This window comes from Grampus griseus (assembly GCF_964374135.1).
Source record: "Grampus griseus genome assembly, chromosome: 17".
In the NCBI taxonomy this organism is placed as follows: domain Eukaryota; kingdom Metazoa; phylum Chordata; class Mammalia; order Artiodactyla; family Delphinidae; genus Grampus; species Grampus griseus.
In genome coordinates this window covers 15,778,017-15,793,276 of record NC_139011.1, presented here as the reverse complement: position 1 = coordinate 15,793,276, position 15,260 = coordinate 15,778,017, and the positions used below count along the sequence as shown (strand labels likewise).

General features: G+C 36.3%; 1 protein-coding gene across 1 annotated transcript in view; it reads right to left on the bottom strand.

Annotated features, from left to right (window-relative positions):
• ATAD2 (ATPase family AAA domain containing 2) overlaps positions 1-15,260 on the bottom strand; it is a 70,001-nt gene that overhangs the window by 21,917 nt on the left and 32,824 nt on the right. The window contains exons 9-12 of the mRNA XM_082675124.1: positions 8,642-8,750; positions 8,289-8,404; positions 4,267-4,441; positions 3,299-3,387 (exon numbers count right to left, since the gene is read on the bottom strand). Of these exons, the coding sequence (XP_082531250.1) occupies positions 3,299-3,387; positions 4,267-4,441; positions 8,289-8,404; positions 8,642-8,750 (489 nt within the window). The remainder of the gene's footprint in view (positions 1-3,298; positions 3,388-4,266; positions 4,442-8,288; positions 8,405-8,641; positions 8,751-15,260) is intronic.

Here is a 15,260-nt window from a genome sequence, read left to right as displayed (position 1 = left end):
TCCATAACAGTTCCCCATCACCCTTCCCTCACTTTTTTTTTCTTCCTCCATGCCATTTATTTTTTGAAGAAACTGGTTCATTTGTTTTGTAGAATTTCCCTCCCACATCTGGATTGAGCTGATTGCTTCCTGATAGGCTCATTTAACTTGTCCTTTAGCTTTCATATTTCCTGTAAACTGGTAGTTACATCTACAAGCTTAATAAATATAGATTAAACTATTTGGGATAGCATATTTCACAGGAAGATACCATGTATTTCCTACTGTATACAGCAGGAGGCAAGCGATACCATATTTTCATTTTTAAGATCAGTAGGTTGGGTTTAGTTGAGGTGTTATCAGCTTACTCCACTCATCATAAACTTTACTATTAACCTTTTCAACTTATCTGCTTTCATAGCAGCCACCGATAACTATTGCTTAGATTAAGGTTTCTCAATCTTGGCACCATTGACATTTTGGGCCAGATAATTCTTTGTTGTGGAGAGCTCTCCTGTCCACTGTAGGATTTTTAACAGCATCCATGGTTTTCACCCACTTGAAGCCAGTACAGCACTCCCCCCTCCCAGTTGTGACAATCAAAAATATATCCAGACGTGTCCCCTGGGGGGCAAAATCACTCCCAGTTGAAAACCATAGTTCTTGATCCACTATTTCATAAGGGGTTGCAAAATGGTTATTTTTCTAATTCAATAATTTCCTTTGCGTTTATTAAATGTGATTTTTCTATAGAGAACAAAGTTCTCTTTATCATTATTATTAAATTACTCTGAATCATGGTTACAGGACAGGAAAAAGAAATGCTTGATTCATTCTCTTCATCAATTTTCAGAGTAATGAGTCACTGTCTTAGCAACCTTTGGAGTGACCAGTTAAGTTCTTTTTTTAAAGAGATCATTAAAAACTGATGATTTCTGTGTACTTGATACACTTCAATATACCGAGTCTCTTAAATATGTGTATACATATTTAAGAGACTCAGTATACTGGGTCTCAAACTGTCCCGTCTTTGGCCAATGGAAATCCCTTCAAACTGGCTATGTCACTCTGATGTGATCCCAGTAGTCTTTGATTGCTTCTTCACTTCCAGGAATTACAATATGTTCCAGGTTTGTCTTGCTATTTCCCATCTCAGTTCTGCCTAACACCTCCTCTACTAAAGAATCCTAGTATTTAGAGATCACACTCTGATTACGAAGGGTATGAATTGTCACTGGACTGTGATTGTTTCTAGGCCTTTTTAGTGTCCAGAGATAGGAATCATTTTTTTCTTTAAAAATAAAATTCATCGTAAGTTCATACTGGTATTTCTAATTCAAGTAAAGATTTGAGGGTTTTTTTTTTTTTTTTTTTTTTTTTTTGCAGTACGTGGGCCTCTCACTGCTGTGGCCTCTCCCGTTGCGGAGCACAGGCTCCGGACCCGCAGGCCCAGAGGCCATGGCTCACGGGCCCAGCCGCTCCGCACCATGTGGGGTCCTCCCGGACCAGGGCACGAACCCGTGTCCCCTGCATCGGCAGGTGGACTCTCAACCACTGTGCCACCAGGGAAGCCCGATTTGAGGGTTTTAATTTAATTTACTTTATATTTGTATCCTCTTTTCTTAGGCTAAAAATCTTATTTTCTAATGCATTCACATACTTACTTATTTGCATTATCCTACAATTATTACCAACAATAAGATAAAGAGGATAGTTTAAGCATGTTCAATGTGCTAACTTCTAAAAAAGCTGAATTTGGACTTCCCTAGTGGTGCAGTGGTCCACCTGCCAGTGCAGGGGACATAGGTTCGAGCCCTGGTCCAGGAAGATCCCACATGCCGCGGAGCAACTAAGCCTGTGAGACACAACTACTGAAGCCCGCGCACCTAGAGCCTGTGCTCCTCAACAAGAGAAGCCGCCGCAATGAGAAGCCCACGCAACACAATGAAAAGCAGCCCCTGAGCGCCGCAACTAGAGAAAGCCCGCGCGCAGCAACGAATACCCACACAGCCAAAAATAAAAAATATAAATAAATAAATAAATTTGTAAAAAAAAAGAAAAAGATTTACTCCCTTAAAGTAAATAAATAAATAAGCTTAATTTAACAAAAATGTTTTTCTCTCAGATTTTTTAAGTCTTTGGAAAAAACAAAAAACTAAAGTTCTCTTAAAAATATATATTTGAAATGATAAGTGCTTGCTAAAATTATTCTATATTTCTTGTTAAAATTTCTCTAATCCCTTTTAGAACTGTTCCAAAATACAGTAAGTACTCAATTACTTGATTGCAAAGTGATGGTCGTATTGTTAAATATATTTTTCCCTATCAACACAATGAATACAGTATGGCTGATAATGAAATGTGTCATATATATAAAAAGCGTGTATGATTATTGGTAGGGTATGTGCACACACAACTATTTTTACCATATAGGAGTAAACATTTTAATTTACTCAGAACAAATAAAATTTTATAGTATCAAGTCAAAGAAGGGGACCAGAATATAGTAAATGTTGTTAGGTGTTAGAAAAGCCAAAACCTACCTATCACTCATAATTTTATGTCTCGTTTCTCTTTTATATTATCTACAATGAAAAACAATACTGGCATAATGAAAGCATGCAAACATTTGCTTTTGGGTACCCAAATTAATTAAATAATTACATTTAAAAAGAAGCTGTGAAAAACTGAAGATGAACTAGGACTAAAATGAATTTAGATTCAGGTTGAGTCAGTGGTACTAGTGAAAACTGCTCCCTTGGGTAAGGAATTATCACAGGGGAGATGTAACTTTCCCATTCTGAAAATCAGGAAGTTGGGCTAGTACTAGGGTAAAAAAAAAAAAAGCATCTGAATTAGTTGGCAACACCTAAAAGATATTTAACGCAAAAATCTGAATATAAAATTGAGGAAATAAAATTTATTTTTCAAGTCTGAGTCAGCTTTTGCACTTCAGTAATAGGCTGGAGCTAAAAACAATTGGCCACACTCTTCATGATTGGACACTCAGCCACATTTCCCAGACCCACCCTTATCACTGGCCTGCCTCACTCATTTTATTTGCCTTACCTCACTGGCCAATGGGCATTTAAGTCTGTATCACAAGTTAAATCTATAACCAATACTGTGCTTGAGAACACCCTACCCTTTAGAACAGGTTCACTTTTTCTTTTTCTTCTGTACTACACATTGGTTTCTACTACCAAACAACACTGGTTTATAAACTTTCTTTCACCATCTAACATTCTATCCCTCATGCAACATCAATACTGCTCAGAATATAGGAAGAAAGGCAGAAGTACCATCAAGCAAGTTTTACCTGTGAATTTGATCTTGCCTGCTTGATCGTACTGGAGCCAGACCATCGATTTCATCAAAGAAAATAATTGATGGGCGCATCTGATAGGCCTAGGAAGCAAGTCCAGTGATTGCATGTTATCATGAAAAACTTCAAATACATAGACTTAGTATAAAGCATTTTAATCCATTTTCATTCCTATTTGCTTATAAGAAGTTTTTAAAAATATAAACTCAAGAACTATGTTTTAAGGATTCAGACATAATAAATTATAAGAGCATACAACTTAAGTTTATTTGCATTTTCAGCTGGAAACATTCAATATACTCCACTGGTTATATCCCTCAGATTTCATACAGCTACAATTATTGGGACACAAAAAATATCTACTGAAGACCAACTGTCGAAACAAGACAAAGAATAGAAGACAGTGACATAGCTTTCCTCCATGTCAGGAGGAAAAAAACATTTATTTAATAAGATGCCATAGTTTAAAATCTATTTCAGTAAAGTTAAAACAAAAAAACCTCAGTGAATTCTACAAAGAGATATAAAAGCATTTGCAACAATATGCCTCAGTAGCTAAGAATGCTATTATCTCACAACTTACTGTCAATACAATTGGGATATGAAACTGAAAGCCACTCTAGGGCAGAGCTAATCTTCAGCTCGTATACTGAAACATAACTCACTACTGTCGTCTCTTTTAAGAGTGAGACTACCACTCTGTCTCTAGTCTTTAGATATGAGATCTAAGACTCCAGAGAACTTAGACCCAATTATTCCTTCCTCTTTTTACTATAAAACTGTTCATCATACGTTGGTGTAATCATGACACGACAAAGGAAAATAATCTAGGAAGAGTATATATTTGGTATAATTATTATGAGTTTATTTCTATGAAAAGTGATCAAATGCAAGGTTTATCCAATCCTTATACTTAATCTACACTGATTACAGATCTATACAGGTAAATTTTAATATCATACCTGATCAAATAGCAATCGCAGCTGTCTTTCAGATTCTCCTACCCACTTACTCAGACCATCAGCACCTTTCCTCATGAAAAATGCTACTCTTTTATCCCCTTGACTGCATTCATTGGCAAGTGCTCTAGCAACCAGAGTTTTTCCAGTTCCAGGTGGACCATAAAACAAGCAACCCCTGTAAAAGAATAAGTATTATTTTAGTACTATACTGAAAAACAGACCAAACAAAAACTTAGAAACCAATTTCATGGATACATTTAATGAATAAGAATGTAATTAAGACAAGTGAAATATCATTTCAATCCACAAAGCACAACTTAAAACCTAGGAATTAATATTCATACTATAAAATTAATATTGAAACTAAATAAAACCCTTTATGTGAAACATATTTTCTTTCATTCATTCATCATGCTCATCATATTATCTTATCTTGCATAAAAGTTATGATTGAAAAGACCGGACTGTTTAATTTTATAACATATCAGGGGAAAGAACAGCAGATTTCACGTATAATCTTTGGTCTGAGCACCAGTAACATAATAGCAAAAGTTTTGCAAGAAAACAGTGGGAATGGACACAAGAGAAAATAAGATAAAAGAAGAGAGAACTTGAAGTAGTGGCTGGGTGACAGGGACTAGGACAACACAAAGAATTCAAGATAATTTTTGGTGACATCACTGCACTGTCATAGGGTAATGTACAGCTTTTTCACATATTTCCAAAGTTATTCATTGTTCTCAGGACAGAATTCTGAGAAAATGGGTTATATTCATAATCTTACTAGAAATGATCATCAAATAACTGCTCTTGAAAAGAAAAGTTAAGGAAGATCCCAGAAAAACAGAAATGACAAAATAAGAATGGCAAAAAAAAAAAAAAAATCACAAGTGATGGATAAAATCTATTCAAAGTCAAGAAAAAAATAAAAGAAAAATAAGGGAATTCCCTGGCAGTCCAGTGTTTAGGACTTGGTGCTTGCACTGCCAGGGCGCGGGTTCAATCCCTGGTCAGGGAACTAGTATCCCACAAGCCGCGCATTGCAGCCAAAAGAAATAAAAAATAATAAGAAACGAACATAATCAAATGCAAATGGTAAAAAAACAAAGCAATTGTTAAGAAAACAATCAGACAAGTGAAATAAACCAGTGATTTCAATGTACAAAAGTCAAGACAGAAACAGATTTTTAAAAATATATCTATTTTTGGGCTTCCCTGGTGGCGCAGTGGTTGAGAGTCCGCCTGCCTATGCGGGGGACGTGGGTTCGTGCCCCGGTCCGGGAGGATCCCACATGCTGCAAGGCAGCTGGGCCCGTAAGCCATGGCCACTGAGCCTGCACGTCCGGAGCCTCTGCTCTGCAGCGGGAGAGGCCACAGTGGTGAGAGGCCCGCATACCGTAAAAAAAAAAAAAAAATATATATATATATATATATATATATATTTTTTAAATATATCTCACAGTAATCTTATTTGTAAGGTGGTATCTTAAAGAAAAAACTTAATGATTCCCATAAAGAGGAAGCAATGAGATGTTCATGATATTGACATCTATGATAATGAAAACAGGAGAAAACAAAATAGCCAGAAATAGCAGAATCAATTAAATAAAATGTGATACATCCACAAAATGGAATATTATTCAGCCATTAAAATGGAAAGAGAACATACCATATGAAAATAGTTTAACATAGTCATATATTGATTTTTTATGAGCAGAAATGTAAGAAAGGGGAAATGTAAGGAAGGGGAAATGAAGAGAAAAAATTGAAGGAATCTGTTGTTGAATTTTTTTACTTTAATTTTTAAAATTCAAGTATAGTGGATATAAAATATTAACTAAGTTACAGGCATACAATATAGTAATTCACAATTTTTAAAGGTTATATTCCATTTATAGTAATTAGAAAATATGTGCTCTATTCCCTATGTTGTACAATATATCCTTGTAGCTTATTTTATACCTAATAGTTTGTACCTCTTAATCCCCTACCCCTATATTGCCCCTCCCCAGTTCCCTCTCCCCACTGGTAAGCATTAGTTTGTCCTCCATATCTGTGAGTCTGCTTCTTTTTTCTTATATTCACTAGTGTATTGTACTTTCGTATTCCACATATGAGTGATATCATACAGTATCTGCCTTCCTCTGTCTGACTTATTTCACTCAGCATAATGCCCTCCAAGTCCATCAGTGTTGCTGCAAATGGCAAAATTTCATTCTTTTTCTATGGCTGAGTAGTATTCCATTGAGTATATACATACCACATCTTCTTTATCCATTCATCTGCTGATGGACACTTAGGTTGCTTCCATAACTTGGCAACTGTAAATAATGCTGCTATGAACATTGGGTTGCATGTGTCTTTTTGAATTAGTGTTTTTGTTTTTTTCGGATATATACCCAGGAGTGGAATTACTGGGGCATACGGTGGTAGTTCTATCTTTAGTTTTTTGAGAAACCTCCATACTGTTTTCCACAGTAGTGCACCAATTTACACTCCCACCAACAATGTATGAGGGTTCCCTTTTCTACACATTTTCCCCACATTTGTTATTTGTGTTCTTTTTAAAATAAATTTATTTATTTATTTATTTATGGCTGTGTTGAGTCTTTGTTGCTGCATGCAGGCTTTCTCTAGTTGCGGCAAGCGGGGGCTACTCTTCGTTGTGCTGAGTGGGCTTCTCATTGCGGTGGCTTCTCTTGTTGCGGAGCACAGGCTCTAGGCGCATGGGCTTTGGTAGCTGTGGCTTGTGGGCTCTAGAGCGCAGGGTCAGTAGTTGTGGTGCACGGGCTTAGTTGCTCCATGGCATGTGGAATCTTCCCGGACCAGGGCTCGAACCCATGTCTCTTGCATTGGCAGGTGGATTCTTAACCACTGTGCCACCAGGGAAGCTATATTTGTGTTCTTTTTGATAACAGCCATTCTGACAGGTGTGAGGTGATATCTCATTGTGGTTTTGATTTGCATTTCCCTGATGATTAATGATGCTGAGCATCTTTTCAACTGCCTGTTGGCCATCTGCATGTCCCCTTTGGAAAAATATCTATTCAGTTCTTTTGCCCATTTTTTAATCATGTTTTTTGTTTTTTAATGTTGAGTTATATGAGCTGTTTATATATGTTGGATATTTACCCCTTATCAGTCAGTCATATCATTTGCAAATATCTTCTCCCATATGTTGTCTTTGTGTTTTGTCAATGGTTTCCTTTGCTGTGCAAAAGCTTTTAATATAACTATGTCTCATTTGTTTATTTTGCTTTTATTTCCTTTGTTTTAGGAAACAGATCCAAAAAAATTTTGCTATGATTTATGTTAAAGAGTGTTCTGCCTATGTTTTCCTCTAGGAGTTTTATGGTGGGGAGAGGAGAGATATAAAAGAGGAAATGAAGTTATATAATACATGGCTAAACTGCAAGAAATATTTACATAGTCATAAAGCAAACAGTGAAAATCAAGTTTATCTATATATAAATAAACTACTGGAAATATGGAAGGGGGAAAATGTGTATATGTGGAGGGTGGGGAAAGTAAGAGTCAAATAGTCATTGTTCACAGGAAGTCTATATATTATGTCTAAAATAGAAAAAACAGAAGGGACTACTACCATTTTTTCTTTGTAAAACTTATAGTACTATTTAACTTTTAAAATTATGTACATATAATCAACTATACTTCATTATAAAATAAAGAATATATTAAAAATTACATACATGTATTACTTTGACATAAATTCAAAACTAAATTACAAAACTGAAAGAAAAAAAGTAAAGAGTATGTATGAGAGGAATTCTACTAAATTATGAAAAGCCATGGAAAACGATTTTTTTTTTAATGGAGAATCAATTTTGAAACCATTTTTCATGTTAAACATTAAGAAAGTAAAATATTCGAAACACCCAGGATGTTGCAGGGCAAATATAACAAATTACTGTAGACCTGAAAATTTTCAACAGAGAAGCATTATCTTTCTGGACATAGCATAGCTCAGATTTTGGCTAAAATAAAATGTATAATTAAATTACCTTGGAGGTTGAATTTTGAATTTTTCAAAGACTTCTGGATAAAGTAGTGGAAACACCACCATCTCTTTTAGAGCTGCAATATGATTAGACAAGCCACCAACACTATCAAATCGCACCTGGTAATGGAAGGGAAACATTGACATTCTTAAATTTGGAATCAAAATTAAAATCTTACTCCATTCCCAAACTACCCAAGCCACACACAGTCAACTGAGTAACAGGATCTTAGTTGTGGCCTAAAGATTAAAAGAAGAAAGAAAAGAATCTATAAAGATTAAAATTTCTGATAAAACAATTGATTTCTTTTTTAACTTTGAACTGAAGCAAAAAATAACATTTCAGACTGTACTTACTGAAGAATCTACTTGCATTAGATCAACATCAGCAAGGCTTCCTCCAATTTTCATTCCATCTTTATAAATTCCTTTTAATTCATCTTTCCGAAAATTTAGTGGGAGGCACCTATTTTAAAAAGATTAAAAAAAAAACCCATTCATCAACCCCCTTTCCTTCCCCAAATTCCATGTTAGAATATATACATTTTTCTTAAGAATTAAAAAAATTTCAAATGGGGAAATCATGAGATTATGTGTTTCAAGTTCCTCATTTTCTTTACAGGTTGAGAACTTAAGTGTTAGAAATATTTATATCTGAACCTTTATTATTAAAGATATACAATCAAATGAAAATACCAGTTTTCAAGATACCACAGCAACATAAAGTAATTCATGGTTGAGAATTCAGAAAGTATCAATATACATTATAATAATCTTGTCTGACCTACAGAGAGTTTACCATTTGTCAAACACTGTTTTAGTTTAGGTGATTTACATGTATAAATTCATTAAATCCTCACAATATTCTTATGAAGTAGGTATTATTATTTCCCCAATTTTAAAAGAAAACCGAGGCACAGAAAGGTTAACTGTAATGCCCAAGATCACGCAACTAGGAAATGGCAAATCTAGGAATCACATACAAGCAGCATGTCTCCAGATCTGCAACAACTCTGCTACTATACCTCTCAGCAAAATACTCAGTCTACCAGCACCTGGATCCATATCAACCCTTTCAAGCAAGAATGAATCACTACTTTCCTAATTACTTTCAAAAACAGTTATGGTAGGTTACAAAAAATATACCTAGAAAAACCTGCTTGTTTTATAGCTGGAAGAATGAACACACTTATGTTAAAAGTTAAGATGCTTGTAGCAGAATGCCTAAGCAAAAAATGCCTGCTCCAACTGAACACAAGTAAAAGCACACCATGCTCACCCCAAGTGACAATTCTTGCTAGTCTCAAACTCCACGAGGAATTTATACTGTAAAGTCTAAGATGGAAAAGTTTTCAGCTGTGGCTTTTAAAAAGATATTTCTTAAACAATTCTTAATAGAACTGCATAATAATAAAAACCATAGGATTGGGACTGCCCTGGTGGTGCAGTGGATGGGACTCCGTGCTCCCAATGCAGGGGGCCTGGGTCCTATCCCACACCCACATGCATGCCGCAACTAAGAGTTCGCATGTCACAACTAAGGAGCCAGTGAGCCACAACTAAGGAGCCCTGGAGCCGCAACTACGGGGCCAACGTGCTGCAACTAAGGAGCCGGGGAGCTGCAACTAAGCAGCCCACCTGCCACAGCTAAGACCCAGGGCAGCCAAAAAAAAAAAAAAAAAGCCATAAGGTTAGATGCACATTTTTATGAAATGAAGGCAAAGTACATAACTTTTGAATGATCTCATTGCTGTCCAATAGATATGAAATGCAAGCCAAAAATGTAATTTAAAATTTTCTATTAACCACACTAAACAGAGTAAAATTAATTTTAATAATGTATTTTATATATCCCAATATATCCAAAATATTATCATTTAATCATACAAAATCAATATTTAAAAAATTAAGGTATTGGACTTCCCTGGTGGTGCAGTGGTTAAGAATCCGCCTGCCAATGCAGAGGACATGGGTTTGAGCCCTGTTCCGGAAAGATGCCACATGCCGCGGAGCAACTAAGCCCGTGCGCCACAACTACTGAGCCTGCGCTCTAGAGTCCGCGAGCCACAACCCCTGAAGCCCACGCGCCTAGAGCCTGTGATCCGCAACAAGAGAAGCCACCGCAATGAGAAGCCCACGCACCGCAACGAGGAGTAGCCCCCACTCACCACAACTAGAGCAAGCCCGTGCGCAGCAACGAATACCCTACACAGCCAAAAATAAATAAATTAATTTAAAAAAAAAAGACAAAAATAGGGCTTCCCTGGTGGCGCAGTGGTTGAGAGTCCGCCTGCGCATCCGGAGCCTGTGCTCCACAACGGGAGAGGCCGCAATAGTGAGAGGCCCGCGTACCGAAAAAAAAAAAAAAAAGATAAAAATAATCAAAATCGTAGGCTGGTTGGTAGTATCCAATACGATGCTGATATATGTGGAATCTAGAAAAATGGTACAGATGAACCTGTTTGCAAGTCAGAAATAGAGACACAGGTGTAGGGAACAAACTTATGGACACCAAGGGGGGACAATGGTGGGTGGGGTGGTGGTGGTGGGATGAATTGGGAGATTGGGATTGACATATATACACTAGTATGTATAAAATAGAAACTAATAAGAACCTGCTGTATAAAAAAATAAATAAAATTCAAAACAAAAATACAATGCTGAGTGCTGCAAATACTCAAAAAGTTTTAAAATCACTTCTGCCTTTGGACAGTTGCAAAGACTCACAGAATAAAAACAGAATCTGGCTGGGAAAACCAGATTTAATCATTCTATTGGCTCAGGGTCTAGAGCATTTCCTGAGTCAGAGTACAATCATGGTTAAGTAGGTATGTCCAAAAATATAAAAGGTTCACAATCTATTATCTGAAAAATTGAGGTCCAGAATCTTATACCTAAAAAAAACCTCTGAAAACAACTTTTTCCATTATTCACTTAGCAGCAAAACATGACCTGAAATGTCATAAAGGCAATTCAAAATCTCTATTTGTCCTGCTTACTATGGTTATTCATACATTTTACTATAAAATTAATATATCTGACTATACAGTGCTGGCCCAGACACACCTACAAATGTTAATATTGCACATTATATATGTTGTATGTTTTCTTTGTAAATCCCTCCCCCAAATCTGAATTCTGAAATATAAAGCAGCCCCAGGGTTTTGATAAGGGGCTGTGGAAACAGATATAAGTAAGAAAATAATCCTTCACCATCTACCCATTCAAACACGTCCAAAGACCATATTTGTGATCTGCCTGTAAAACCACCGAGTACAAGTCTCCAGTTTTATATGCAAGACTAACTTATTTAATACTATCATTAATATTATAATAGAATCTTACTTATAATTATGTAATATACATAATTGTGTGTGAATTCACATAATTAAGACTAACAATTAATAAAAAGGACTAACATTTACTAAGTGTTTCTTGTACCAGGTGGTTGACGTATTATCAAACTTAATTAAAATTGGACAAGTACATATTAGTAGGCTCATTATACAGTTGGGGCCAACGTGGCTCATAGTTTAAAGAACTTGCTTAAAATATCAGAATTAGTCAATGATGGTATAATTCAAAACCTTTGTCTATTTAAAAAAAAATCCACCTTCTGTACACTACCACATTGATGATCTCCAGTTGTTTATTTCATAAACCAATAAAGTTATAAGCAAACAACAAAACCTTGTGGACTGAGAAAGTTTCCAACGTCTGATGTGCAAAGTAGGGATTATTTTTGAACATTATAGTTACAAACGCATATAGAACTTAACATATGCCAGATACTATTTTAAACATTTTATAGGTATTAACTCACCTAATTTGCACAATTCTATGAGATAGGTGCTACTGTCTCCATTCTACAGATCAAAAAACTAAAGCATGGAGAGGATAAATAACTTGGAAAAGGTCATTAATAAGTGGTAGAGCTGAACTCACAACCTAGGCAGTCCTAGTTCTTCAAAATTACACTGTAGAAAGGCCATTATTTCAGTTTTTTAAAAAAATTCTAAATACATATACCCACATTCACTTTTTCGTTTTTCCATTTTACTAATAACTTTTGAAAAATTTGGCACAGACAGCACTGAACCAGCACTTTGAACCTAACCAGAGCGTCTAGAGTTGCCAGTTCTAGTTCCTTGACAACCAGTAACGTGTACTTTGTAATACCGGTGAAGCAATTGTGCTATTTATGTTACCTTCTTGTTTAAAGGGGCTAGGCTTGTTCCAGAAACTCCAAACTGAAGCTAAAGAGTAAACTTTAGATGACTAGAGGTTAGCAATCACAAGGAAGAAAGAAAATCCTACTTAAAGGCAGCATTTCTGAAGTTCTGCTATGTAAGTACGCCAAAGACCCTTCAAAAATCCTACATTGTGGCTGCAAGTTTCACTAAGAGCAATGTTCAAACAACTCTTTGGATGTGTGCTTTCTTTCCCTGCCTAAGTAGGATATAAATGATAAACAGAAGCTGGTCTCTTCAAGAAAAAGTAAAAAGACTAATAAGCCAAATGACTACCATTAAAGTTGTTAGAAGGAATGAGATGTTAACTCCACCATGGTGAAGAAATTGAAAAAAAAAAAAAAGGTTTAAAGGGCTACATTCAAAAGATCAGGTAATAACAAGTGTTAGTAAAGGTGCAGAAAAATTGGAACTCTAGTACATTGCTTGTGGAAATGTAAAGTGCAGCAGCCATTTTGGAAAAACAATCTGGCAATTCCTCAAAACATTAAATATAGCTAGCATTTGATCTAGCAATTCCACTTTTAGGTATATACCCAAGAGAAATGAAAACATTTGTTCACACAAAAAGTTGTACATGAATGTTCATAATAGCATTACTCATAATAGCCAAAAAGTAGAATCAACCCAAATGTCCATCAACTAATAAAGGGATAAACAAAGTATAGTATATTTATACAATGGAATCTTATTTGGCAATAAAAAGGAATGAAGTACTAATACATCCTACAATGCGGATGAACCTGGAAAATATTATACCAAGCAAAAGAAGCCAGTCACAAAGAATTCCACTTATATGAAATACCCAGAATCTATATGGACAGAAAATAGAACAGTGGTAGGTTAGGGCTGGAAGCATTGGCGAGTGATAACTAAAGAGTACGGGGTTACATTTCTTTTTTCTTTTTTTTGGTCACACCGTGCATGTACGGGATCTCAGTTCCCCGGTCAGGGATGGAACCTGTGCCCCCTACATTGGGAGAGCTGAGTCTTAACCACTGGACCACCAGGTAAGTCCCCAGGGTTACTTTTTTGAGGCAAGAAAAATGTTCTAAAATTGTGGTGGTTGGGATTTCCCTGGTGGTCCAGTGGGTAAGATTCCACTCTCCCAATGCAAGGGGCCCAGGTTTGATCCCTGGTAGGGGAACTAGATCCCGCATGCATGCCGCAACTAAGAGTTTGCATGCCACAACTAAGAAGTCCACATGCTGCAACTAAAAGATTCCACATGCCGCAACAAAGATCCCGCGTGCCACAACTAAGACCTGGTGCAGCCAAAATAAATAAATAAATAAAATTAATATTAAAAAATAAAACAAAATTGTGGTGATAGTTGCACAACTCAGTGAATAAAAACCATTGAATTGTATACTTTAAATGGGCGAACTATATGGCATGTGAATTATATCACAATAAAGTTGTTATCAAAAAGAAAAAGTCTAAAGGGAATTATCAAAACCAACACCAAGGTAATTAAGCCAAATAATGTGACTCAGGGTACAGATTAAACCTCTTGGTTCATAGTTTAAATGAGTCAGAATCCTCCACTAGTCCGAGATCCAAGGGCAGGAATTCTGACTTAAGTCATTTTTATATCCATAGTGCTTGGCACATAGTAGTACTCAAACATTTGTTAAATAATAGGAGGGGGAAAAAATCCTGTACCCAAGGAGCTATGCAATGACATGAGACACTCTCCACAGAGAAAGAGTATACCCTGTGAACCAAATATGGGAACTCAAGCACCAAACAGGCAAAAAAAATTCCTCCCTACTGCAAGATATATCGTAGGTGGTGATTACAGAGGTAAGTCAATCAACAAGCATGTTAATTCCAGAAATATAAACATATTAAATATGGGAAAAGAAATTAAATTTCAAAGTAACTGCCAGCCTCTCACTTGTGTGGGATCAAACATAGGCCTGTTTTGTGAGTCAGTCAACCAAGACAGCTGCCCTGGGCCCTATGCTTGATGGGGACTCCAGGGAGCACTACACCTTACTCTCCTTTTCTGAAGATCATTAAATTACACTATCAAAATATTGGTCTTTAACAATATCCTATGGGGCCTATGAAAAGTACTGACAGCATGGCCTCCTTTTTTTTTTTTTTAATATTTATTAACTTATTTTGGCTGCACTGGGTCTTAGTTGTGGCACACAGGATCTTTGCTGTGGCATGTGGACTTCTTAATTGCAGCACGCATGTGGGATCTAGTTCCCTGACCGGCTATCGAACCCGGGCCCCCGGAACTGGGAGCGCTGAGTCTTACCCACTGGACCATCACAAAAGTCCCTGGCCTCTTTTCTTTTTTTGTGTGTGTGTTTAACTTTTTTTTTTTTTTGAAGTATAGTTGATTTACAATGTTGTGTTAGTTTCAGGTGTACAGCACAGTGATTCAGTTATACATACATCTATATATAAAAATATGTATATATTCTTTTTCAGATTCTTTTTCCTTATAGGTTATTACAAGATATTGAGTATAGTTCCCTGTGCTATACAGGTCCTTGTTGGTTACCTATTTTATTTTATTATTTATTTATTTATTTTAAAATTTATTTATTATTTTTGGCTGCGTTGGGTCTTTGTTGCTGCGCGCAGGCTTTCTCTAGTTGCGGCGAGCGGGGCCTACTCTTCGTTGCAGTGCGCAGGCTTCTCACTGAGGTGGTTTCTCCTGTTGTGGAACATGGGCTCTAGGCACGCGGGCTTCAGTAGCTGTGACT